The sequence below is a fragment of the Phodopus roborovskii genome, unplaced genomic scaffold (assembly GCF_943737965.1).
Source record: "Phodopus roborovskii unplaced genomic scaffold, PHOROB, whole genome shotgun sequence".
Taxonomy (NCBI): domain Eukaryota; kingdom Metazoa; phylum Chordata; class Mammalia; order Rodentia; family Cricetidae; genus Phodopus; species Phodopus roborovskii.
In genome coordinates this window covers 75,589,712-75,615,489 of record NW_026126418.1, presented here as the reverse complement: position 1 = coordinate 75,615,489, position 25,778 = coordinate 75,589,712, and the positions used below count along the sequence as shown (strand labels likewise).

The window sequence follows — 25,778 nt, the reverse complement described above, 5'->3', positions numbered from 1 at the left end:
AATTAATAATGAAGTTTGACAGGTCACCCAGTTTCTGTTTGTTTTGTTTTGTCTTCTCTAAGACTGGCTAGGAGTACACGGGAAAAATGCAATGATTTCAAAAGTTTAATTTCTGTTTGTTGCTGTTGTGTGATTATGAGGCACAGTATTTTTATTGACAGCATGGAATTGGGAGTAGTAATATCTGAACACTAATGAAGATCCAATATGAATCATCACAGTTGAGGTCAATTGAGACAAGGTCTTGCCCTACAGTCTAGGTTGGTGTCAAACTCATGATCCTCCTGCCTCAGCCTCCTGAGCACTGATATTACACATTTGTACCACCATGCCCAGAAAGATTCAGTGAGAATTTGTTACCATGGATAAATAATTTTATATCCCTGTATATCATGGTTGGCTGAATTGTATATCAGGAAGAAAATGTCCTTGAATAGAATCCATTGTCATTTGCTTATTTATTCTTGAAACAGCCTCAAATATCCCATGCTAGCTTCACATCCTCCATTCTCCAAGTCCCAAATGCTGGGATTATGGGTATAAACTGCCATACCCAAACAACAGAAGAAAAAAAGTGACCAATATGACATATTCTAGAAAGTACAGGTTATCTGCCTTACAGAGCACTATTTACTAAATTCTGATAATTTCCCTCAAATTTATTAATTTTGACCATATTTTTCTCTCCCAGATGTAAAATGTGTGGAGTGTAGTAGCTACTCCATAGCTTGTAAGAATCATTGTTGTAGTGTTACATTCTTTAGGAATGCTGAGTGGAAAGATGAAAAGCTGTCCATCTAGTTCAGGCTCTCCATGTGTAGCTGACAGAACAGGAACTGAACATTCCTGTTCTCTTTTCACTTACAATGCACAATCTACTTCCTTCAATACTCTTAAGATCCTTTAGCACCTTTCCCTTTTATTTATTTATTTATTTATTTATTTATTTATTTATTTATTGAGACAGTATTTCTCTGTGTAGTGGTCCTGGCTGTACTGGAACTAGCTCTGTAGACCAGGCTGGCCTAGAACTCACAGAGATCTGCCTGCCTCTGCCTCCCAAGTGCTGGGATTAAAGTTGTTTGCATACCGCCCAATACTCCCTTCCTTTTATTTCTGTATTTACATATTTATTTATCACATACTTGCACTTTCATGCCATTTATTTATTTATTTATTCATGTGGGGGACAAGTCCTGGCCACAGTGGAGGTCGGAAGACACTGTAGGTGTCGTTTTTTCCTTCAGCCATGTAGGGTTCTTGGGATCAAATTCTGGTGGTCAGATTTGGTGGCTAATGCCTTTATCTGAAAGCTTCTTTTACCTCTGTGCTCTGACACTTTTGAACATAAAGAACTGACAAGTTGGGGTCTTCCTTATGCAATCTACAAATTCCATCTTCCATCCTGAAATCTAGCCACCATCACCACCACCTCTTCCTTCTCTCTCTTTTCCTTAGCCTCCTCCTTCTATCTTCTTTCTTGTTTTGTTTTGAGGCTGGGTCTCTCTATTTAACCCTGACTATCCTGGAACTCACCGAGAGCTGGGATTAAAGTTGTAATCAGACTGAGTCCTGATTTGTTAATTCAAGGAGGTTTTTTCCTCTGGAATCTCTTAATACTTTGTAATTCTTCACAGCACTTTGTAGTTTAGTTTATTGTTACATTCTTAATCTACGGGAGTTCTTCTCCACTTTAGATTGTGAATTGTACCCACTTGCTTTTTCATCTTCTTGGTGCTTTGTACAATGTAACATACTCGACTGATAATCTTTAATTGAACTCACCTCTTGACTCTGTTGAATGGCAACATGGTACCAATAACATCTGACCAGGTAGCTACTCATGATGCTATTGTAATGCGGTAGCAAATAGAAAGCAAATTCTGTCAAAAAAAAAATTTTTTTTTTTGTATCAGGGTCTCATGGGATAGTGAAGGACATACGACTGGACATGCCGTGTAGCTCAGGCTGGTTTGAACTCTTGGTAATTTTCCGCTTCAGCCTCTCAAATGCTAAGATTACAAGTGTGATCTACCGTGCTAGTTAAATTTTTTTTTCTTCCCTGAGACGGGGTTCCTCTGTAGCTTTGGAGCCTGTCCTAGAACTCGCTCTATAGATCAGGCTGGCCTCGAACTCACAGAGATCCACCTGCTGGGATTAAAGGAATGTACTCCCAACACCCGGTGCCAGTTAAATTCTGTGAGTTTTAAGGTGTACTGAAGAGTGATGGAAAGCAATCTGGGATATGATTTACATTTGAAATAGTTGGGAAAATGAGTTTTCATTCTCTTTTTTTCCCTCTTTGGCCTGAGACTCCTAGTGTTGGAGGATATATTCATTGCCTTCAATGTTTTGAAGGGCCTTCATAGTGGGAACCAATCCTTGCTACCGGAAGCCTAACTACTAGCAAAGAGGAAAGAAAAGGGAAGCGACTTCAGCTCTGCAGGAGCAGGTCTTTCTAACCTTTAGAGCTGTCCAACAGAGGAGCACGCTGCACTTTTTGGAGGTTGTGAGCTGCCTGATATGGGAACCTACGGAACAGAAGTGACACAGGGAGGCCATGCGGCTGAACTTGCGGCTTGGCATCCCTGCATACGTGGGAGCTGCACCTATGACTTTTAAGATATGTTCTAATTCTAAGGTTTCTCTGACTGTTCGCTTCTGCTTACGGCTCGTCACGTGTCATTTTTAAACCTATTTAATATAACTCTATGGTTTACAATAAAAATCGACCAAACAACAAGTGGGAAATTAGATTTAATACTAAAAATGAAGATACCGCCCAATTGACATAGCTTTTAACTGAAAGGGAGTGTGCGTATATGCATGAGGCATGAGTGAGTGTGAAGACAGAGAGAGAGAGAGAGAGAGAGAGAGAGAGAGAGAGAGGGAGGAGGGAGGGAGGGAGGGAGATTATTGGATGATGTTCCGGGTAAGTGAGGAGTGTCATTTCTTTCCACACATCTCCAGCACCAGGTACACAGAGAGGTGACAGCGTGCCTGGGCAGACAGGTCTCGGCAAGCGGCTCTACCGGGAGCGGAAGGGCGGCCGCGGGCCGGACCACCGATCCCAGGGGGCCCCGCGGCGCCGCGCACGCGCACTGGCGAGGGGGCAGCGCCGCCGCAGGAGGCAGGGAACCGACTGGCGATCTGTGGCGGCGCTGGGCGGCGGTGGCAGTTCGCGGCGAGGGCGACGGCTCCGAGGCCGAGTGGCCGTCCGGCGGGGACCTGGGCGCCGTCCTCCGCATGACCTCATCGGTGAGTGCGCGTCCCCGGCCGGCCGGCGCCGCGTGCGCCGCTCCCGGCTCGGCAGCCCCGCCGTCCGGCCTAGCGCCGCGGCCCGCGCCTGACGGCCGCCCCGCCCCGCCCCGAACCCGGGCCCCGGGCCTGCCTCGCGCCGGGCGACGCTCGGGCGGGAAGCCTCGCGGCCGGGCCCCGCGGGAGAGGTGGTGGCGTGTGGGCCCGGGCGGCCGCCTGAGACGGCGGGGACACAGGGCTCGTGGGGGATGGGACGGCAGCGCGACGCGGCGGGAAGGGGCGCAGTGGCACGGGTCGCCTCCGTGGGCGTCCGGCGCAGGTGGGCAGCCGAGCCGCGGAGCCAGGAGCGGACCGAATGGCTTCGCAGCGCCGCCAGTGGCGCGCCGGACGCTTGGGGTTGTGGACGCCGTGCACTGGCAAACGCGCGCCGGACTTGGCGTCTGTACACTTGCTAGTGGTGGTCTGAGAGTGTCGGTTCTTTCCACCTCTCTTCTTTCAGTGTCGCCTTTTATTGAGGGGCAAAATTGACGCGGGTACTGGTTGGGCAGACCGCAGAAACGAACGGAATTCAATGCATTAATTCTACATAAAGTGAGATAAGGCGAGATGTCAGATGAGAGGAAGGTACAAGGAGGGCTCTGGTTTTAACGTTAAGGTTTAGTAAAATCAAGCTTAATAAAGCGACATTTTTGAGTTTGAGCAATAGGGGTGAGTGTTTGGGACTAGAGTTTCTAGTCTGCCGTTCCTTATTGGATTGAATGTAGGTAGAATGTAACTGGCCCTTTATTTGCAAATCAGTATTTGAAACCGACAGTTGCCTGCAGTTATGAAAGCAGGCAACAAACCACAATACTACTAGAAAGTCCTGTGAGTTTGCCTCCAATAGAAATTATATATTTTTATGTCATCTTTACAGTTGGAGCTATCTTAAAATATCATGTCTGTTTATCGATGAATTTCTTTGAGTTTGTGAGTTTCTGTTACATCTTATGTAATATGCTATAGTTTAGTTGTACATGTCAGTTTTTCACTTCATAATATGTCCGTATACTAGGTTTCCTTTATACTCATGAACTTTTCGTTTAAAAGCGACTTTAAGATTCACCAGACTATCCAAGAGGTAGATCCATGGCACGAAATGATTAAGAATTTCAGAAATAGCTGGGCAGTGGTGGCAGATGCCTTTAATTCCAGCACTTGAGAGGCAGACGTAGACTGATCTCTGTGGAGGCTAGCATGGTATACAAAGCAAGTTCCAGGACAGCCAGAGCTATTAAAAACAAAACAAAACAAAAACAAACAAACAAAAAAAGAAAAAATAAACTTTGGAGATGGTAAGAAAGCAGAGGAGTAGAGGTGGGCGAAAGCAGACAAAGTGAGACCATATATACATACAAAATAATGTTATAATCAAGGACCTAATTGCCCTGTTGACCTAAAACTGGGTATGCATACCAGGCTGGCCTCAAACTTGCTGTAGTTCTTCTACCTCTGCCTTGCAGGTGCTGGGGATATAGGTGTATGCCACCACTCCTGGCTTTTCTTTTTAACATATGAATCATAGCAGAGCAGTGGTTTTGAAAGATAGACCAGACTGTAGATATTTCATCTTAGTATATTGGGGAGTCAGCAAAATACTGTTCTGAAGAAAGGGAAGTGAGCATTTGGCCTTTTGATTTTGTGCTGAGGCATTCCCATACTTTTAAGTGGTAGAAGCTTCAAGCCTGTGAAAGGAAATTTAAGTATTTGCTGATTTTCTTTTTCTCTTTCCATCTTGTGCATGTTGTGTGAGTATATACATGTTCATGTGTTTTTGGAAGCCAAAGTTTCCTGTTGAATGTCTTCTGTCTCTCATCTTATTTTTTACGTTTTGGATTTTTGAGACAGGGTTTCTCTGTGTAGTCCTGGCTATCTTGGAACTCACTCTATAGGCCAGGCTGCCCTTGAACTCAGAGATCCACTTGCCTCTGCTTCCCCAAGTGCTGGGATTAAAGGCATGTGCCACCACCTAATAGCTTCCTAGTGTAGTAATTACAGGCACTGGCCACTATGTTGGCTTTTTGTATAGGTGCTGCAAATCTAAACTCAAATCCTCAGGCATGTGTGGGGAGCCCTCTACCAACTGAGCCATCTCCCTAGCCTTCCTCCTCCTCTTAAAATAAATGTTCTTTACTTATTTGTTGTTTTTGCATTGCTGTGGATGGAACCTAGGGCTTTGCACATGCTAGACAATGGATCTACTCCTATGTGGCCAACACCCTTTTTATGTTTTTTCTCAAAATCATGAATGTGGTGTGAGCTTTACTAGGAAGAGATCCTTATTTTTTCTCTTAAGTGAAAATAGCAGGTTCAACTATAATATGTCTTTGGTTGTTACTTTTTTCATATAGAACAAAAAATAAAAAATAAAAACAAACCCATAGATTATAGAGTCAGGAAGTTGGTAAGTCATTTTTTAAAAACATTGTCTTTTGATGAATATCTTTCTTTGATCCCAGCACTCAGGCAGTAGAGACACATATCTCTGTGAGTTGAAGGCCAGCCTGGCCTACAGATTAAGTTCAGGGCAGCCAGGGCTGTCCTGAAAAATAAATAAATATATAAACAAACAAACAAACAAATAGATAAATGGTGTCATGCCTTTAATCCCAGCACTCCAGAAGCAGAGACAGGTGGATCTCTGTGAGTTCGAGGCCACCCTGGTCTACTGAGCAAGTTTCAGGACAGCCTCCAAGCTACAGAGAAACTCTATCTTGAAAAACAAAACAAGATAAGGTCTCACTATATAGCCCTGGCTGGCCTAGAACTCACTGACCAGACTGACCTTGAACTTCTTATCCTTCTTAAACCTGAGTTGGAATTGTAAGCATATGTCACCATGCCTGGGTCATCTAGGAAATTTATTTCTCAAGCACTGTACAATTCTTTGGTGGGCATTTGTTTTTATGTGGGCATGTGATGCCATAGAGGATTTGGCTAGATTCACTTTCCCATGATCATGAAATGAGAGGAACGAGGTCGGTAGGTCAAACTCTTTCTATGTCATAGAGGATTTGGCTAGATTCACTTTCCCATGATCATGAAATGAGAGGAACGAGGTCGGTAGGTCAAACTCTTTCTTGACCTGATGAGGTTTCTTTTGCTTGTTTTTGAAGGCAGGGTCTTGCTATGTGGTCCAGGCTTTCCTGGAACTTTCTCAGGCTCATCAACCCTGTTGTTTTTTCTTAATTATTCTCACTTTCCATCCTGAGGGATATAAATCTGTTTTGTCAAAAAAAAAAAAAAAAAAAAAAAAAAAAAAAAAAAGTAGTTCTAGAAGGTATAGAAGGTATATTGTTATTATTGAATTAGAGAAATGCAAATTGAAATAGATAAATGGTGCAACTATTACGACTATGTGTTTTTCCCTGCCGGTTTGGTCCCACTGCCACACCAGCCCCAATTAATACACAGAGACTCTGTATTAGATATAATTCTGTTGGCCAGGTACTAGTTTCTTATCGGCTAGCTCTGTCTTAACGATTAACCCATTTCTATAAATCTAAGTATTTCCATGTGGTCTCATCTTACCGGAGAGAGGGGCCGGCATTCTGCTCTCTCCAGTCTCTGCATGCTGACTCCTCCCTACTACTTTCGGAATCCTTCTTGTCTCCTAGTCCTGCCTATCTTGCTTTCCTATTGGCCAACAGTGCTTTATTCATTAACCAATAAGAGAAACATATTTACAGAATGACATCTCCCATCAGTGCAACTTCTTCCGTGAAGATTTTTTTTTTTTTTTTTTTTTGAGACACAAGTTTTTTTTGTATCCCTGGCTGTCCTGGAATTTGATCTCTGGACTTGAATTCAGAGATCCCTCTGCCTCTGCCTCCTCAGTACTTTATATCCTTTAACCCTCTTTTTATGTTTTATTTTGAGATAGAGGTATACTAATTTGTTCAGGCTGTCTTTGAAGATGAGATCCCCCTGACTCATCCTTTCAAATAGTTGGGATTACAGTTCTGTTCCACCAGGTCTGGTGTCATATTCCAGGTTTTACATGTTTATTTATTTTCTTATTTATAAAATGGTCTCATTCAGTGGCAATAAATGGCCTGGTTATTAATTTATTTGCAATTTTAAAGAGAGGTGTGGTTGTACATGTCTTTAATCCCAGCACTCAGGAGTAGAGGCAGTCAGATCTTTAAGTTCCAGGCCAGCCTACTCTAGAATAAGTTCCAGCCAGAGCTGCACAGAGAACCTGGGTCTAGAAACAAAAAAAAATTAATTACATTTATTGTGTGTGTATATGCCTTGTTTGTTTGTTTGGAAAATGATCTCATGTAGCACAGGCTGGCCTAGAAATCACTACGTAGCCAGGACTGGCTTTGAATTCCTGATCATCTTAAGTGCTGGTGCCACCATGCCTGGTTTACATCCTAGAGTGAAGGAGGGTAGCCCTGATCTCTTGGTGCCTCTTTTCCCACCTGCCATCTCTTGTGTGTACCAGCTGGCTCCACTGAGGATGCTGAGCTGCTTTCCAGTGATGATACCATACCTGCAACTTTACTGTTGGTAATAGTATTTTGGAGATTGTGAGGATATATTCTTTTTGTTGGTGCTGCTAACTATGAATTTTACTACTTTTTAGATACGATGAACTTCAGTTTATTATAAAAATTACCCCTTCTATTTGCAGAAAAGTTTAAGTTTCCCTAAGGTACATCTTGGCAGTGGGACATTTACTTTATTCTTTCTTTGAACATAGTCTCATAATGTAGCCCCAGTTGTCTCACATTTGAGTTCCTGCCAAGTATTGGGATTATATAGGCAGGTGCCGAGATATCCTTTCCTTTTTTAACATTCTCTCAAGAGTGAAGATATTGGGGAGAATTGGTTACATGTTCTAGGAATCATAAGAGTAAAGTATGATTTTTATTTTTTGGTATTTCGAGACAGGGTTTCTCTTTGTAGCCCTGGGTGTCCTGGAATTCACTCTATAGACCAGGCTGGCCTCTGCCTCCCGAGTGCTGGGACTAAAGGTCAGCTCCATTTTGTGCCTTTTTGAGTGTGAAGATGAATCTGAATCTGGTAAGAATGTGAGAGAAATGCATATTACATAATTTACAGCCAGGTGTGGTAGTGTACACTTGTGGGGTTTTGTTTGTTTTTCCAGACATGGTTTCTCTGTGTAGCCTTGGATGTACTGGAAATGGATCTGTACATTAGGCTGGCCTCAAACTCAGAGATCCCCCTATCTCTGCCTCTCAAATGCTGGGGCTAAAGGTGTGTGCCACTATGTCTGGTTTGTGGTATATACTTGTAATTTGAGCCATGCAGCACTGGAGGCAAGGGGACCAAGTGTTCATGGCCAGCCTTTTCTACTGAGTGAGTGAGCTTGAAGGCTACCTGAGACCCTGTTTCAAATACAGATACGAAAAACCCCATCCAAACAGCAACATAAACAAAACACTGTATATGAGTGTGTGTGTGTGTGATGTATGCAAGTCAAATCTAGACAGCAGTTCTGCTTAAGCCTGTGTGTGTGTTTATACAGCTTTTTATTTTTTTTAGACAAGGTTGTGCTCACATTCTTGTAACTATAAAGCTTCTGTATAAAGCTGGTACACAGAGAGACTAGTAGAAAACATGTTGTCAAACATGGCCTGTTCTTCTTCTCCTCTTCCTTCTTTTACTTATGTATATTTTATTAATTATTTTTTATGACTCTTGAAGGATTAAGTAAATCAGAAAATTGAAACTATTAAAAAGGGGCCAAGGGCTAGTTGCCCTTTTCATTTACTTCAGGATCAGAGCTAAATAGTACCCTCCCAAGCAATTATTTGGACTATCTACTTGCTTTTTTCTCTTTTTCTTTTTCCTTTGTGGTCATTCAGTTCAAATCCAGGGCCCTGCTACATTTCCATTGTAAGAAGTTTGTAGGCTAGCTCATAGCTACTGCTTTTGCAGAGGTCCTGATTCAGTTCCCATATGGCAGCTCACAGCTGTTTGTAAACCAATTCCAGGAGATCTGGTGGATCTGATGCACTTTTATTTATTATTTTTTTGTTTTTGTTTTTTGCTTTTTTTTCAAGACAGGGTTTCTCTGTGTAACAGCCCTGACTGTCCTAGAACTCCCTTTGTAGACTGGGCTGGCCTCACACTCAGAGATCTACCTGCCTCAGCCTCTGCCTCCTGAGTGCTGGGATTAAAGGTGTGGGCCACCACTGCCAGGCTTTTTCATTTTTATTTATTTTTTGGAAGGAGAAGGTCAACCCCTGAGTTTTTGTTCATTATTTAAAAACATATAATAATGAGCAATGATAGTAAGAGCTATCTTAGTGAGCTCTATTTCTTAGGCGTTATATAAATTGGAAGTTGTGAATTCCCATTCTATAAGGCATTTTAATTTGTTTTTAAAGGTTTATTTTTATTTTATATGTATGGGTCATTGGCCTGTGTGTGTGTGTGTTTATGCACCACCTAAGTGCCCAGTGCCCTAGGAGATCAGAGGAGGTGCATCTGATTCCCTGGAACTGGAGTTACAGGCAGTTTTGAGCCACTGTGTGGGAACTTATCCGAGGTCTTCTGCAAAAGCAGCAAGTGCTCTTGCTTGCCCAATGAGGGCTACTTTTTTTTTTTTTTTTTAAATGAGGGCATTTTAATGGTTGGTTTCTTTTGCAAAGCTATTTCAAGGCTGACTGGATGACTTGGTAGGAATAAGTGCTTGTTGTGAAAGCCTGTGGACTTGAGTTCAGTTCCTGGAATCAGTGTGAAAGTGGAAGAAAAGAACTTACTGAAAAAAGTTGCCCTCTGATCTCCACATTCCTTCTATGTCAAGCATGCTATGTCACCCCCACCACACCTCCATAATAACTGATTTTTGTTTTGTTTTTTGTTTTTTCCTGAGATAGGCCTTCTCTGTGTAACAGCCCTTGGCTGTTCTGAAGTTTACTCTATAGAGCAGGCTGGCCCTGAACTCACAGAGATCAGCCTGTCTCTGCCTCCCCAGGGTTGGGATTAGAGACTTGTTCCTCCATCATCCAGTGATAACTGATTTTTTTTTTTTTTTTTTTTTTTTTTTTAAAGGCCAGGAGGCTTCTTTTTTGATAGGAACACAGTCAGTGGTAGTAATGCTGAATGAAGTTTATAATGAATACTTGTGATTACTTATTATAATATCAACATTATAGCTTGGAGCTGAGCCTCAGTAGTTAGAGTGCTTGTGTAAGATCTACAAAGCCCAGTGTTTAATTCTAACACTTTATAAAATGTTCAAATGTTGTAGTGCACACTTGTAATTCTGATACTCAAGAGGCAGAGACAGAAGTTCAAGGTCAATCCTTGACTGCATAGTGAATTTGAAGCCATCCTAGGCTACTTGAGACTCCTTAAAGCAATAACAAAGAAATGAATGAAAAATGTGGTAAATGTGATAAATTGTACCTTGTAGGCTATTGTTTTTCTTCTCTTTTTAAAGATTTGTTCTTATTTTATGTGCATGGGTAATTTGCTTACATATATGTCTGTAAAATGTGTGTACTGTCCAAGAAGGCCAGGAGAAGGTGTCACATTTTCTGGGTCTGGAGGTACAGACAGTTGTGAGCTTCCATTTGGATGCTGGGAACAGAACCTGGGTCCTTTGGATGAGCAGCTAGTGCTCTTAACCACTGAACATTTCTCCAGCTCCTTATTTACTTTTTAAATGTACACGAACACACATGCAAGCTTGAGGAGGTTGGTAGAGGGTAACAGATCCTCTTGGGCTGGTACCCAGGCAGTTGTGAGCCACTTTATCTGAGTGTCCTTCCAAGAGAACAGCAAGCATTAGCCTGGGATTAAAAGCATGCACCACTATGCCTGGCTTTTTGGTAATATTCTGGGTTAATTCCTAGTATTTTTTCTAATTTAAAAATTTATTTATTGTGTTTTATATGCATTGGTGTTTTTTATCTGCATGTATGTTTGTGTGAGGGTGTCAGGCTCCCTGGAACTGGAGTCACAGACAATTGTGAACAGCACGTGTGTCCTTTGGAAGAGCAGTCAGTGCTCTTAACTGCTGATTCATCTCTCTTATCACTTCCTCCTTAGAATTTGAAGGAGTTGAGACTATTTAGTCCTGAAGTTCAACTAAAACTTACCTTGCTAGACACTTGTAAGCTTTCCAAGAAAACTGAGCAATATCTGCACTCTGATTTACATGAGACCTTGTTCAAGACTGAGGCAGTAATTTACTTACATTTAATTAGCTCATTCTTTGATAATTTCATACATGCTTTACTATGTTATGGTCACACTTATCCCTTCGCTCTCCCTTAGCCTCTTCCATCTTCCTTTTCCCAACAAGTACCAATTCTACTGAGTAGGGCAACTGTAAGTGGTAACCTTGACCATAAATTAGAGCACTCATAGTTGGGAGACAGTGAATGACTTTAGTAGTTACACACACACACACACACACACACACACACACAGAGAGAGAGAGAGAGAGAGAGAGAGAGAGAGAGAGGGAGATTAGCTTTGATTGTGTATGTATTACAGTGGGAAACCAAACCGAATTAAAACACTGGATAGAACTGGATTCTTTACATTTCTTAACTTTATATGTTAACTAATGTGATCTTGGGAAATTAAGTTATTTTCACTTTCCTCAGCTATGTTGTAATTAAGAATATTTACTCATCAGGTGTGGTGGTGTACACTTTTAACTTCAGGACTTGGGAGACAAAGGCAGTGGATTTCTTGATGTCTACATAGTGAGTTCCAGTCCAGTCTGATTTACATAGTGACTTTAAAGACTCTGTCCACTCCCTCCAATAAAAATAAAAGAATTCTTATAGATGGTTCTGTGGGTAAAGGTGCTTGCTACCAATACTGAGAGCTTGAGTACCATCCCAGGACTCACATGGTATAGGGAGAACACAAAATCCCACAGGCTATTTTCTGACTTCTGATTTCTACATGTGTTCCCTGACACTCACCCACTCAAGTAAATAAATGAATAACAAATTCAGGAGAAAGAGTACTTACCTTCTGGATTGAAATGTTGGTAGAGCACATACTAACATGCATTTCATTAAGTTCAGCTTACAGTGCCAAAACTGAAACAAATCACAATATTTTTTTAAAATATTTATTTATTTATCTATTATGTGTACAGTATTGTGCCTGCATGCATACCTGCACACCAGAAGAGGGCACAGGTCTCATTATGGATGGTTGTAAGCCATCATGCGGTTGCTGGAAATTAAACTCAGGATCTTTGGAAGAGCCGCCAGTGCTTTTAAGCTCTGAGCCATCTCCAACTCTGAAGTCTTAGTATTTCATATATTTATTATATTGGAGTATTTAGGCACCCAGTTGATGCAGAATGTAAGTGTGAAATGTATTTGTATTTCCTAAGCACCTATGTACTTACCACAAATAGTTCAAACTGTCCAACTTCAACTATTCTACTTCATGTTTCTGTCACTCACCAAGTAGATATATTGTCATATTGTTGACCAATCTGGTCTAACTCACTGTGTGGCCCAGGCTGCCCTTGAACTTGTAGCAACTCCCAAGTGCTAGGAAGGATTACAGGTATAAGCCATTGGCTGCTGCCTTTTTTTTTTTTTTTTTTTTTTTTTTTTAAATGTGTGCTGCGTGTGTATGAGCACCATGTGTGCATGCCTGTGGAGGTCAGAAGAGGGAGTTGGATTCCTTGGGATTGGAGTTACATGGCTGTATACTACCTTTTGGGTGCTAGGACTCAAACCAGGATCCTCTACAAGAGTAACAAATGCTTTTAAATGCTGAGCTACATTTCCAGCCTTTTTATATGTGTTCATTGCTGGGGACTGAACCCAAACAAGCATTCTACTACTAAGGTGCATTCCTAGCCAAGATCTGGTTATTTCAAATAAGGTTTTATAGTCCAGGCTGGTTTCAAACTCAGGATTCATCTGTTTCAGTCTCCTGAATGCTGGAATTGCTGGCTTGTGCCACCTGAATGCTGGAATTGCTGGCTCAACCAATACTTCTGGTAGCTTAAGATAAAAGTTTGCTATTGGGTGAAAGTTAACAAAAAAGCTGGCTTTTCCCAGCACTTGGGAAGCAGAGGCAGGCTGATCTCTGTGCCTAGTCTACAGAGCTAGTTCCAGGGCAGCCAAGGCTGTTAAACAATGAAATCCTGACTCAAAACCCCAAAAAAACCAAACAATGAAAAAGCTGGCTTTTCAGGGCTGAATGTATTGCTCAGTGGTAGTGTGTTTGCTTGTCATGTGGGAGGCCATAAATTTAACCTAGCTGCATAAAAAACAAACAAACAAAAACAAAAATCAAAAAACAAAAACCTAGTTTTTCTTAAACAGTTCTACCTAGGAAATATATTTACCACACACCACAAATGAAATTAGTGCAAAATGTAAGATCTCTGGACATTTGTATAATGAAATGTCTATACTTTATTTTTTTATTACAGAAAACTAAGATAAAAACATAGTATAATACTTTGTATCACAAAAACCTTTATGAATAAAGGCAGATAGCTGGCTAACTTTGATTTGCAAGCCATAGTTGGGCTGTCACTACCACATACCATTGTGGAATGATGCTAAAACAGCCTATCATTCCTAGCTGGCCTAAATGATGTTTTAAACTATGATTGAGAAACTTAATCCTCAAAATCTGATTTAATATGAATGGGTAGTATATTACATATATACGTAAGTAATGTATATATATGTATGTATATATTTTTGTTGGAAAAGTGACAAGTGGTATTGAGTTTAAGTGTCAGAGTTTAGTTTTTGACCCTTTTGAAAATGAAATTAGCAAAAATAAATAAATAAAAAATGAAATTAGCTAATACAGAAAATGCATGCAAATTTTAGGAAAAATATATATATTTGTGATGGTTTATCCTGGCTAAACCCTATTATAATATTGTTAAATATTATATTACTATTATTTGAGACTGGGTCTTTTTGTTGCTCTGACTGGCCTGAAACTCACAGTAGTTCAGGCTGGCCTAGAACTTGCTGTGATCCTACTTGTGACTCCAGTGCTAGACTTGTAGATATACAATACCATGCCTAGGTGGTGCTAGTTCTTTGATGTCATCTGAGTTCTTTTCTTTCTTTTTCTCCTTATTTTTTCTTTTTGTTTGTTTGTTTTTTTGTTTTGTTTTGTTTTGCTTTTTGAGACAGGGGTTCTCTTTGTAGCCCTAGCTGATCTGGAACTTGCTCTGTAGACCAGGCTGCTTAGAACTCTCAAAGATTTGCCTGCCTCTGCCTCCCTAGTACTGGGATTTAAAGGTGTGTGCCACCACCACCTGGCCACTTGATCTCTTTTTTCAGAGTGATCTGTGATAATGCAAATAGTAGCAAAGATATTGAAAGTATTTTGTGTTTTCTATGGTATCTGGAACTGGGGGTATATGGGCCTATCCGATGCTCTCAGATTTTGAAGGACTAGTTTTTTATTGAAAAGACAGGAGGTAGATGATAATATAGCAAAAGCAAACTCTACAGTCAGTGTTTCCAAGTAAGTGATATAATTAGTTCTTTAGACCAGAGTTGAAATTATCATTAGGCAATGCATATGATTGCAAAGGTTCATTGAGCCAGGCTATAGAAATTAAACTATATAGATAAGAAGATACGAAGACACAGGGTAATAGAAATGAGAAAGTCAATTTGAACACACACTTGTACATGCACTAGCAAGTAAAAAGAATAATAAAATAAAATAGGCTTGGATAGGTGGGCTGAGGTAAGACTGGCTTTGAATTTTGAGTTAAGGAGTTTGCTAATATGCTCTAAAAATACAGACCAATTAACAAATGTGAACATTTTTAATATACTGTGATGGTGTTGGGTCAGTGAGTGTGGTGGTTATTTTCACCTAAATACTGAGATTGCATTGAGGCAGCCTGGTCTGAGATAGGAAACCCTATCTCAAAGTGGTTGTATGAGGGGGAGAAGGAATACAGTTAATATATTTAATGTATTGTCATTAACTGTAGTTACTATGCTTATAAAATAAATCTCATATTTTTTCTCCTAACTGTAATATTTCCTAATTCCTCCTGTCCCTGGGACTCTGGAAGCTGCCATTCTGTGAGGTGAGCCTTTCTGAGTCTGCATGTGAGTGAGCTCACACAGTACTTGGTCTTTCTGGGCCTGGCTTATTCATTTAACATAATGATCTTTAGTTCCATCCATGTTGCAAGTGTAAGGATTCCTCCCCCCTCCCCCGTTTTATGGCCAAATAAAAAATATTCCACTTATGTATTCTATATATGCCAAATAATACACACACACACACACACACACACACACACACACACACACACATATACACAGACACACACGTGCATGCTTACAATACTCTTTGGTCCCAATAACAGTTTTTTTTTTTTTTAATTTACTTTATATAACCAAGTCCATTTAAATGAAAACAAACATTTATAGACAATATTTAGGAATTTGGGCATCGTTCTTTCCAAACTACTTCCTGCTGGTAAGGGGCCAATAACAGTTCTTAAAATTTTGTTTTACAGGGTAAGCCATGGTCAGATTTTTTTTTTATATAACATTCTGATCAGTTTATTATAGAAAGGAAAGCTTATAGTTCTGCTTAAAGTAAAATGCTTCTTAGCAAGTTTGCTTGTGACCTAAGATTATTAAATGATCTCTTATTAAAGGTCTCTAACGCTGGGCGGTGGTGGCGTGCACTTTGGAGGCAGAAGCAGGTGGGTCTTGTGAATTCGAAGCCAGCCTGTTCTATAGAGTGAGTTCCAGGACAGTCTAAAGCTACACAGAGAAACTCTGTCTCAAAGAAAAAAAAAAAAAAGTCTCTAAAACTATGTCTTTAGGACTAAAAAGATGGCTCAGAGGGTAAAGCTGCCTGCTGCCAGGCCTGATGACTTGAATTGGATACCTGGAACCCACATGAGAGAACCAACTCCCTAATTTTCTGTATGTATAATTTTTGCTCACTTATCTATTGATGGGACCCTTAGGTTGGGTTGGTCCCAGATAGTGGCTGTTATGAAATGCTGCAATAAACATGGAAGTGCAGCTGTTTTTCACATACTGATTCTGTTTCCTTTGGTTAGATAACCAGTAGTGGGGCTGCTGGGCCATGAGGTAGTTCTGTTTTTAAATTTTGGAGAAAATATTGTTGCTGTCCATAGTGATGAAACAATTAAATTTCCACCAACATTATTTTCTCTAGAGCCTTCCCAGTGTATGTGTATTTCAGTGTGAATTTAAGTAGATGCTGCTAGAAGTCAAATAATATTCTGTAAAACCAGCAGATTAAAAAGAAAAAAACAGCAACAGAATAAGTCCTTACCATGACTAGAGTAGACATGACTGACAAAATGTTTAGATTAGATGGTTGAGAGCAGTGATTCTTTGGTGTCAGACAGACCTGAATCATATAGCATGGGGTTCAACACTTTCCCCAGCTGTCAAAGGTCTATGAGAGCACACCTGTCACCAGCTTGTGAGGGTTCAAAGAGTCATAAAAAGCATAAATAACAGCTTGGCCGTGGTCATGATTATCTTTAATCCCAACACTTGAGAGGCAGAAATAGGCATATCTTTGTGAGTTCAAGGCCAGCCTTGTCTACAGAGTGAGTTCCAGGACAGCCAGGGCTGTTACACAGAGAAACCCTATCCCTCCTGCCCCCCCCCCAATAAAAAAGCCTAAATAACAACAGCAAAGCTGGGAGATAGTGGCACATATCTTTAATCTCAGTACTTGAGAGACAAAGGCAGATAGCTAAGAGATTGAGGCCTACCTGGTCTACAGATGGAGTTCTAGGAAAGCCAAGGCTATGCAGAGAAACCCTCTCTTGAAATATAAAAAACAAACAACCAAAAAAAGTTTGATATTAATATTTTATTGCTAGTTTAAATTGTTAGTACTTTTCAGAAAACACATTTTCTAATGTCTATACTTTCTTGTCTTCATATGGTAAAATATTTTCCATTTATATTGAATTATTTTTAAATTTTATTATTTTTATTTTTGGAAAGAGTCTCACTGTATGGCCCTGGCTGACTTGGAATTTACAGAGATCTGCCTACTTCTGCCTTCAGAATACCAGGAATAAAGCCACATCATGCCTGTTGTGTCTAAATTTTATGTCAGCTGTTTCTTAGCTTATCACTACTGTTAACTTGTGCTGTGTTGTCTTAGAAGAGCAGAACAACTTTATCAACTTCAACAATTCTCGTTTTGCCTTTAATCTTGGCACTCAGCAGATTTTGGTGAGTTCCAGGACAGCCAGAGCTGTTAAACAGAAAAACCCAAAACAAACAAACAAACAAACAAACAAAGCCTCACTCATTTCCTTAATTGTCCTTTTTTATTTTTATTGCTAGGAATTGAAGCCAGTGCCTCAAGCAGGCTAGATAGTTCTCTAACACTGAGCTGTATTCCTTAGTTTACAATAATTGTTCTTAAAATTTTAGATTTTTGTTTGTTTTTGAGACAGGGTTTCTTTGTGTAACTCTGGCTGTCCTGGAGCTCATTCTGTAGACAAGACTCTGCTGGGATTAAAGGTGTGCACTGCCACTACCTGGCTTGTTTTGTTATCTAAAATATGGGTATTTCTATTGTTATTATAAAAAAATCTGTGGTCTGGCAGTTCAGAGATATACCTTAACTAATAATGATTTAAAATATGAATGTTATTTGTATGTTTGTTTAATTACTAGATACGTAAGAATTGTTTGATTTTTATTCATACCTTTGAAATAAGAATTGTTTGATTTCATTCATATCTTTGGTAAATACTTATTCAGTTACTACTGTGCACTCAGCCAGGCTCGATTAGATCAGTGAACAGAACAGACAAGTCCTGGCATACATTGTTAAGGGTTAAGTCACTCAATAAAGATGGCTAATAAGTCAGTAGGTATCTGTAGTAAATGCTTGGTAGGGTCTTGGAGGGTCAAAGATTTAGCTAGGGAAGACCACATAGTGTAGTGAGCTATCTGCATCTGTTGCACTGACTATGCCCATTGGGGTTTGGGGATTAGGTCTAGGGTCCTGGGCCCCAGCTTGCTCTCTTATTTCCTGGTCGGAGACAGAGAGTATCCGGAGGCATCCTTGGAACAGGAACCTGTGGAGGTCATCTGTTTCTGGTGTAAGTGATTTCTCCCTGAATAAACATCCATTAGCCAATATTGTGACCTAGAATCTTATTTTCCACGCATTAATGTAGAACTTTAGATTCCATTTTAAGTATAAAATAAAGTCTTGGGATGGTTTTTAGTCAAGGACTCAAATGATGTGACCTAAAGGTACACTCAATGTTACAAGAAGAACAGACTTGGGAATTCAAAATAGGGAGCAAGGAAATCAGCTAGTCATAGGCTTTCTTTCAGGTGAGGCAATAGTAGATTCCCAGTAGAAGTACAAAAAGTAATCAGATTATTTCAAAGACAGAATCAATAGGTGAAAATAGTCAAGGATGGTACCCTTTAGGTTGTATTGGATTCTGTTAATTCAGAAATAATCTGCTGGGTTTTCGGGTACATATGTATAATTTCAGGTCTTGGGATACTAAGACAGGAGAATCAGGTCCAGTTCATTCTCAGCTACATGGTGAATTTGAGGCTAGTCTCAAACAACCGGCAAAAGGGCTGAGGATATAGCTCAGTTGATAAAGTACTTGCCTAGCATGCACACACCATGAGTTCTGACCCTAGTACCACATAAACTGGGCATGATGGCTCATCCCTGTAACTGTAGCCTGGGAAATAGGCAGAGAGTTATGAAGAATACCCAATGCCCTTGTCTGGCTTATGTGTATGTAAGTGTACAGGTTCACGCACATTTTTAAAAAACATGGTCCAGGTGATACAGGTACCTGCTACCAACCCTGAGGACTTGAGTTCAATCCCTGAGACCCACTGGAAAGAGAAAATTACACACCCACAATTTGTCCTATGACTTCCACACATGTGCTGTGACATGCCCCCCATATGTAAACGCAATAATAAAATATAATATTTTAAAATTTTGTTTCTTAAGGCACAGTATAGAAAATTTGGTAAATACAGATTTTTTTTTTTTTTTAAAGCTCCTAATAAGGCCTTTATTCAGAGATAACCTCTTAAATGCTTTAAGCCTGTGTCTGTCCATTAGCCTAGGATCATCCCTGGCTGTTCTCCTTCACATTACGATCACAATCTATTGGTTTTCTGAAATGGTGCTCTTTTCTCAACCTCTCAAATGCTGGGATTATGTTTAAAGTCTTATTTAAAGACAAATTGGTGTTTTGTTTGCATGTATGTTTGTATGAAGCTGTAAGATCTCCTGGAACTTGAGTTACAGACAGTTATGAGCTGTCATGTGGATGCTGGTAATTGAATCCTGGTTCTCTAGAGAGCAGCCAGTGCTTTTAACCACTGAGTCATTTCTCTAGCTCCCATATTTAATATATTCTGTTCCTTTTGACTTTAGAAAATAACTTATGTGACATAAACTTTTGAATTTTGTCTTTTTTTTTTTTTTTTTTTTTAATTAGTGATCAGCCTTTGTACCTTTTCCAAATTCAAAGATGGTGAAGCTAGATATCCACACCCTGGCCCACCACCTCAAACAGGAGCGTTTGTACGTGAGCTCTGAGAAACAGCTCATTCAGAGGCTAAATGCAGATGTGTTGAAGACAGCTGAAAAGCTGTATCGAACAGCATGGATTGCAAAGCAACAGAGAATTAATTTGGATCGGCTTATTATAACCAGGTAAAGTAAAAAATTTTAGGTTATGTATTTTGTGAACACTTAAAGTCTATACTACTAACTAGCTAAATAAATCTCTTTCTTAAGTGTATAGTTTTAAATCAATATTAGGTAAGTCTTTGCTTATAAAATATGTGGAGTTTATTTTGTTTATTAATTAGCTTAAACAGTGATACAGAAAATTCTAAGTTAAGGATTAATATTTTATACCATACTAGTTTTGTGTCTCTTTGCATATATAACATTTTATTGTTTTAGAGTAAATTTTGTGATAGTATTTATATACATTTCTATGGTTTGGAATTATATGTCTTATTAAAGAAAAAAGTTTTTATGTTAAACATTATGTGAATGAGTTTTTTCTTTTTTTTATTAATTTATTTTTTACATTCTAATCCTGGTGCCACCTCCCTTCTGTCCTCCTGCTCCCTCCATCCCCTCCCCCCCATCTGCTCCACAGAGAGGGTAAGGCCTCCCCTAGGAAGTCTACTAAGTCTGTCCCATCATCTAGTTGAGGCGGGACCAAGGCACCTCTCCACCCTCCACACCTCTGTGTCTAGACTGGGCAAGCTATCTCTCCATATAGAATGGGCTCCACTAAGTCAGTTTGTGCATTAGAGTTAGACCTTGGACCCACTGCCAGTGGCCTCACATATTGTCCCAGCTGTACCATTGTCACCTATATTAAGGGAGTCTAGTTCAGTCTTATGCAGATTTCCCATTTGTCAGACCTGAGTCAGTGATCTCTCACTAGCTCGGGTCAGCTGATTCTGTGGGTTTCCCCATCATGGTCTTTTTTGTTTTGTTTTGTTTGTTGTTTTGAGACAGGGTTTCTCTATATTGCTTTGGAGCCTGTCCTGGAAGTAGCTCTGTAGATCAGTCTGGCCTCGAACTCAGAGATCTGCTTGCCTCTCCCTCCCAAGTGTTGGGACTAAAGACATACGCCACCAATGACCGGCTCCCATCATGGTCTTGACTCCTTTCCTTTGTTTATATTATTGGCTCCTCCCTTACTTCATTTGGCCCATTGGTTAGTTGTAGATTTTTGCATCTGTTATCTTTCTGGTTTTGGGTTACCTCACTTAGGATGGTTTTTTTCTAGTTCTGTCCATTTGCCTGCAAATTTTATTATGTCATTGTTTCTTACCAGAGTAGTCTCCATTGTGTAAATATATCACATTTTCTTTATCCATTCTTCTATTGATGGACATTAAGGTTGTTTCCAAGAATTGGCTATTACAAATAATGTTGCTATGAACATGGATAAGCAAATGTCCTTGTGGTATGAATGTGCCTCCTTTGGGTATATGCCCAACAGTAGTATTGCAGGGTCCTTAATTTTCTGAGAAACCGCCATTCTGATTTCCACAGTGGCTGTACAAATTTGTACTCCCACCAGCAATGGAGGAGTGTTCCGCTTTTTGCACATCCTCTCCAGCATAAGCTGTCATTGGTGTTTTTGATCTTAGCCATTCTGATCGGTGTAAGTGGTTTTGATTTGCATTTCCCTGATGACTAAGGGTGTTGAATATTTCTTTGTCTTTCTGCCATTTGAGATATTGAGAATTCTTTATTTGGATCTGTACCCCATTTTTAAATGGGGGATTATTTGGTAGTTTGATTTCTAGTTTCTTGAGTTCTTTGTATACTTTGGAGATCAGCCCTCTGTCAGATGTAGGATTGGTGAAGTTCTTTCCCCACTCTGTGAGCTGCCGTTTTATCTTGTTGACTGTGTCCTTTGCCTTACAGAAGCTTCTCAATTTTAGGAGGTTCCACTTATTAATTGTTGCTCTCAGAATCTGTGCTACTGGTGTTCTATTTAGGAAGTGTCTCCGGTACCTATGCATTAGAGTGTATTTCCCACTTTCTCTTCTATGAGTTTCAATGTGGAATGGATTTATATTGAGGTCTTTGATCCATTTGGACTTGAGTTTTGTGCATGGTGATAGATATGAATCTATTTGCATTCTTCTACATGTTGACATATTTTCTTTTTTCCATTTTATATTTTTTTGCTTCTTTGTCAAAAATTAGGTGTTCATGGGTGTGTGGGTTGATATTGGGGTCTTCGATTCAATCCCATTGGTCTACCTGCCTATTTTTATGACAGTACCAAGCTGTTTTCATTACATTAGCCCTATAGTAGAGCTTGAAGTCAGGGATGGTGATGCTCCCAGATGATCCTTTCTTGTACAGGACTGTTTTTGGCTATCTTGGGTTTTTTGAAAAATTGTACTGGGATTTTGATGGGGGTGTATGAGTTGTTTTGCCCACATTGTTGACATAATAATGAACTCAAATTTATTCATTCCAGTATAGTGCCTGTGTTATTGTTATTAATCTTATTTTGTCTGTGTGCTAATGTTTTCCAGTGCTGAAGCTTCCCCTGCTGAGTGTTGCCAGCATGCCAAAATTTTGGAAGATACACAGTTTGTTGATGGTTATAAGCAACTGGGATTTCAGGAAACAGCTTATGGAGAATTCTTGAGTCGGTTAAGAGAAAATCCTCGACTTATTGCCTCCTCTTTGGTTGCTGGAGAAAAACTCAATCAGGAGAGCACACAAAGCGCCATCTACACAGTCTTTACCTCCTTGTATGGCAACTGTATTATGCAAGAAGATGAAAGCTACCTCCTTCAGGTTTTACGATACTTGATTGAATTCGAACTGAAAGAAAGTGACAACCCCAGGCGGCTTTTGAGAAGAGGAACTTGTGCCTTCAGCATCTTATTTAAACTGTTCTCTGAAGGACTGTTTTCTGCCAAACTGTTTCTGACAGCTACTTTACATGAGCCCATCATGCAGCTCCTTGTAGAAGATGAGGACCATCTGGAAACAGACCCAAACAAGCTAACTGAGAGGTTCTCCCCAGCTCAGCAGGAAAAACTCTTTGGAGAGAAAGGCTCAGAAAGATTCAGGCAAAAAGTTCAAGAAATGGTAGATTCCAATGAGGCCAAACTAGTGGCTTTGGTGAACAAATTTATTGGCTATCTCAAACAGAATACATACTGTTTTCCACATAGTCTGAGGTGGATTGTGTCACAGATGTACAAAACTCTCTCTTGTGTAGACAGACTGGAGGTTGGGGAGGTCAGAGCCATGTGTACCGATCTTCTGTTGGCTTGCTTCATTTGTCCTGCAGTTGTCAATCCAGAGCAGTATGGAATAATATCTGATGCTCCTATCAATGAGGTGGCAAGATTTAACCTGATGCAGGTGTGCTTTTGCTATTATTAATGCTATTATTAATTTAGTTAATAATCAGCTGGTCTTTATGTAGTGGAGCAGAAGCAAAATGATGACATGGTTCATATATTCTTATCATTTTTTTCTTTCTTTTTCTTTTCCTTTTTCTTTTTTTTTTTTTTTTTTTTTTTTTTTTTTTTGAGACAGGGTTTCTCTGTAGCCCTGGCTATCCTGGGACTCACTCTGACTCACTCTGTAGACTGAGTGCTGAGATTAAACCAATACCCAGCTATCATCTAGCGTCTCATTGTCTCAAGTATTTGCTTCTCATGAAAAAAACAAAAGCAATTATATTAGGATTTTGAGGTATTATAGTGACAAAACACTGCATTGGTTTTCAGTGAAATCCTTGAACTCTTGGACATAGAGTTAGCTGGGTTTTCTAGAGCAAGCCCATCATCGCTTTCCTCGAATTTCAGAGTCCAGACTGATTGGAAACTGAAAATGTCCTTTGTAATTCAGAAATGGAGCTGAATAGGAGGCTACTTACAGTTAGTGTTCTTGGAGTGCTAGTGAGCATTTAGGCCTTTCTGCAGAAATGCTCATGTGTTTTGACAGTTAGACATCACTCTATGAAGATGTTACACATATGTAGTAAGTTACCCTCCTAAAAATCTGAGATTTGGGCTAAGGAGATGGCTCATCCTGTAAAAGTCCTTGCAGAGGAACCTGATAAACCCATGCTAGTAGAAGAGAACCAGCTACTGAAGTTGCCCTCTGACCTCCACATGCATGCCATAGAGGAACTAGCCTCACATGTGCTAAGTATATGTTGTACTGCTAAGTTACAACTGAAGTCTTATTTATTAACTTATTTTGTGTGGAATGTTTTACATAAAGCCTTAGTACTTTAACTATTATTTAATTTATTTTGTGTGTATGGGTATTTTACCGAATCTTATTATTTATTTATTTTGTGTGTATAGAGGGGATTTTACCTGCATGTATATCTGCACAATGTCTGCAGAAGAGAACATTGGATCCCCTGGAACTTGAATTATAGACAGCCATTCACCTGCCAACAGGGGCTGATATTGCTTAACTGCAGAGCCAGCTCACCAACCACCCTGCTCAGTGGTTTTTTTTTTTTTTTTTTTTTTTTGTTTTGTTTTTGTTTTTGTTTTTTGGTGGTGGTGGGATATGAAACAGGGTTTCTTTGAGTGTAGCCCTGGCTGTTCTAGAACTCTGTTGGCAAGGCTGGCCTCAAACTCTCAGAGATCCATCTATCTCTGCCTCCTAAGTGCTGGGATTAAAGGTGTGCGGTAACATGCTTGGCTCAATAAGCCTTTAAAAAAAAAAATCATTGGTTGGTGTTGGATAGAGGCTCTCTGGGTAAAAGTGTTTCTTCTTCTTCTAGAAGAGCTGAGTTCAGTTCCCAGTGCCCACATCAGGCAGCCTACCACCTCCTGTAACACCAGTTCAGGGAACCCAACACCTTCTCTGGCTTCCAGGGGCAGGCACACATGTGGTTTATACTCAAACACACACACATTAAAAAAAAAAAAAAAAATGATACTTGCTTTCATGGTGGCACACATCTTTAATCCCGTCACTTAAGAGGCAGAGGCAGGTACATCCCTGTGAGTCTACAAAGAGAGTTCCAGGTCAGCTAGGGCTACATAGACTCTGTCTCAAAAACAAATAGAAACATATAAAGAGAATGTTTTACCTTAAGTTCTTTGTGAACCTGTAAAGGGGAAAGGCACTTTATATTAGCCTTGAAGTCACTTATTGTATGGGTTAGCCTTTGCAAATTATTTAAAAAAATTTATTAGACCCACAAGGTATTTTGGGGGTAGAAAATGATGTGTAAACTTAACAACTTGAATTCCATCTTTGGAACTTAGGGTAGAAGGACAGCCAATCCCAAAAGTTGTCTACTACCCTCCACATGCACTGCTGCATGCGTGCATGCCCCCATCCCCAGTAATGCATGCGGGAGTGCGCGCATGCGCGCGCACACACACACACACACACACACACACACACACACACACACACACACACACTAACTAACTAATGGGGGTTTCTCTGTGTGTAACAGTCCTGGCTGTCCTGGAATGTGCTCTGTAGACCAGGCTGGCCTTGAACTCAGAAATCTACCTGCCCCTGCCTCCCAAGTGCTGGGACTAAAGGTGTATATCATCAATATCAGAAATCAATATACTGTACTTTGAATTTCCTAATGTTCCTGTCATGTGCTAACAAAAATTACAGCAAATTTTTCTACTTCCTCTACCTTTTTTTTTTTTTTTTTGAGACAGGGTTTCTCTGAATAATATCCCTGACTGTCCTCAAACTCTCAGAGATCCACCTACTTCTGCCTCCCGAGTGCTAGGACTAAAGGCGTGCACACAGTGCCTGACTTACCTCTTAATAGATAAGATACACATTTTACTTAATATGAAAATAGTAAAAGCTGACATAGATAAGATACACATTTTACTGGTTTGCCTGATCAGATGAATGTAAGTATTATTATGAAACTAGATACTTAGACTAGAATGGAGTGGCTTCATAGACCAGTATTGGTGTGTTCAGTCTGTATA

At 40.1% G+C, this 25,778-nt stretch overlaps 1 protein-coding gene across 7 annotated transcripts in view; it reads left to right on the top strand.

The window, feature by feature from the left end:
• The first annotated feature begins 3,108 nt into the window (after window positions 1–3,108).
• Gapvd1 (GTPase activating protein and VPS9 domains 1) overlaps window positions 3,109–25,778 on the top strand; it is a 73,947-nt gene continuing 51,277 nt past the window's right edge. For all 7 annotated transcript variants that reach the window (XM_051185269.1, XM_051185267.1, XM_051185268.1 and 4 more), the window contains exons 1-3: window positions 3,109–3,258; window positions 19,769–19,986; window positions 22,356–23,199. In XM_051185269.1, the coding sequence (XP_051041226.1) occupies window positions 19,802–19,986; window positions 22,356–23,199 (1,029 nt within the window). In that variant the 5' untranslated portion in view covers window positions 3,109–3,258; window positions 19,769–19,801. The remainder of the gene's footprint in view (window positions 3,259–19,768; window positions 19,987–22,355; window positions 23,200–25,778) is intronic.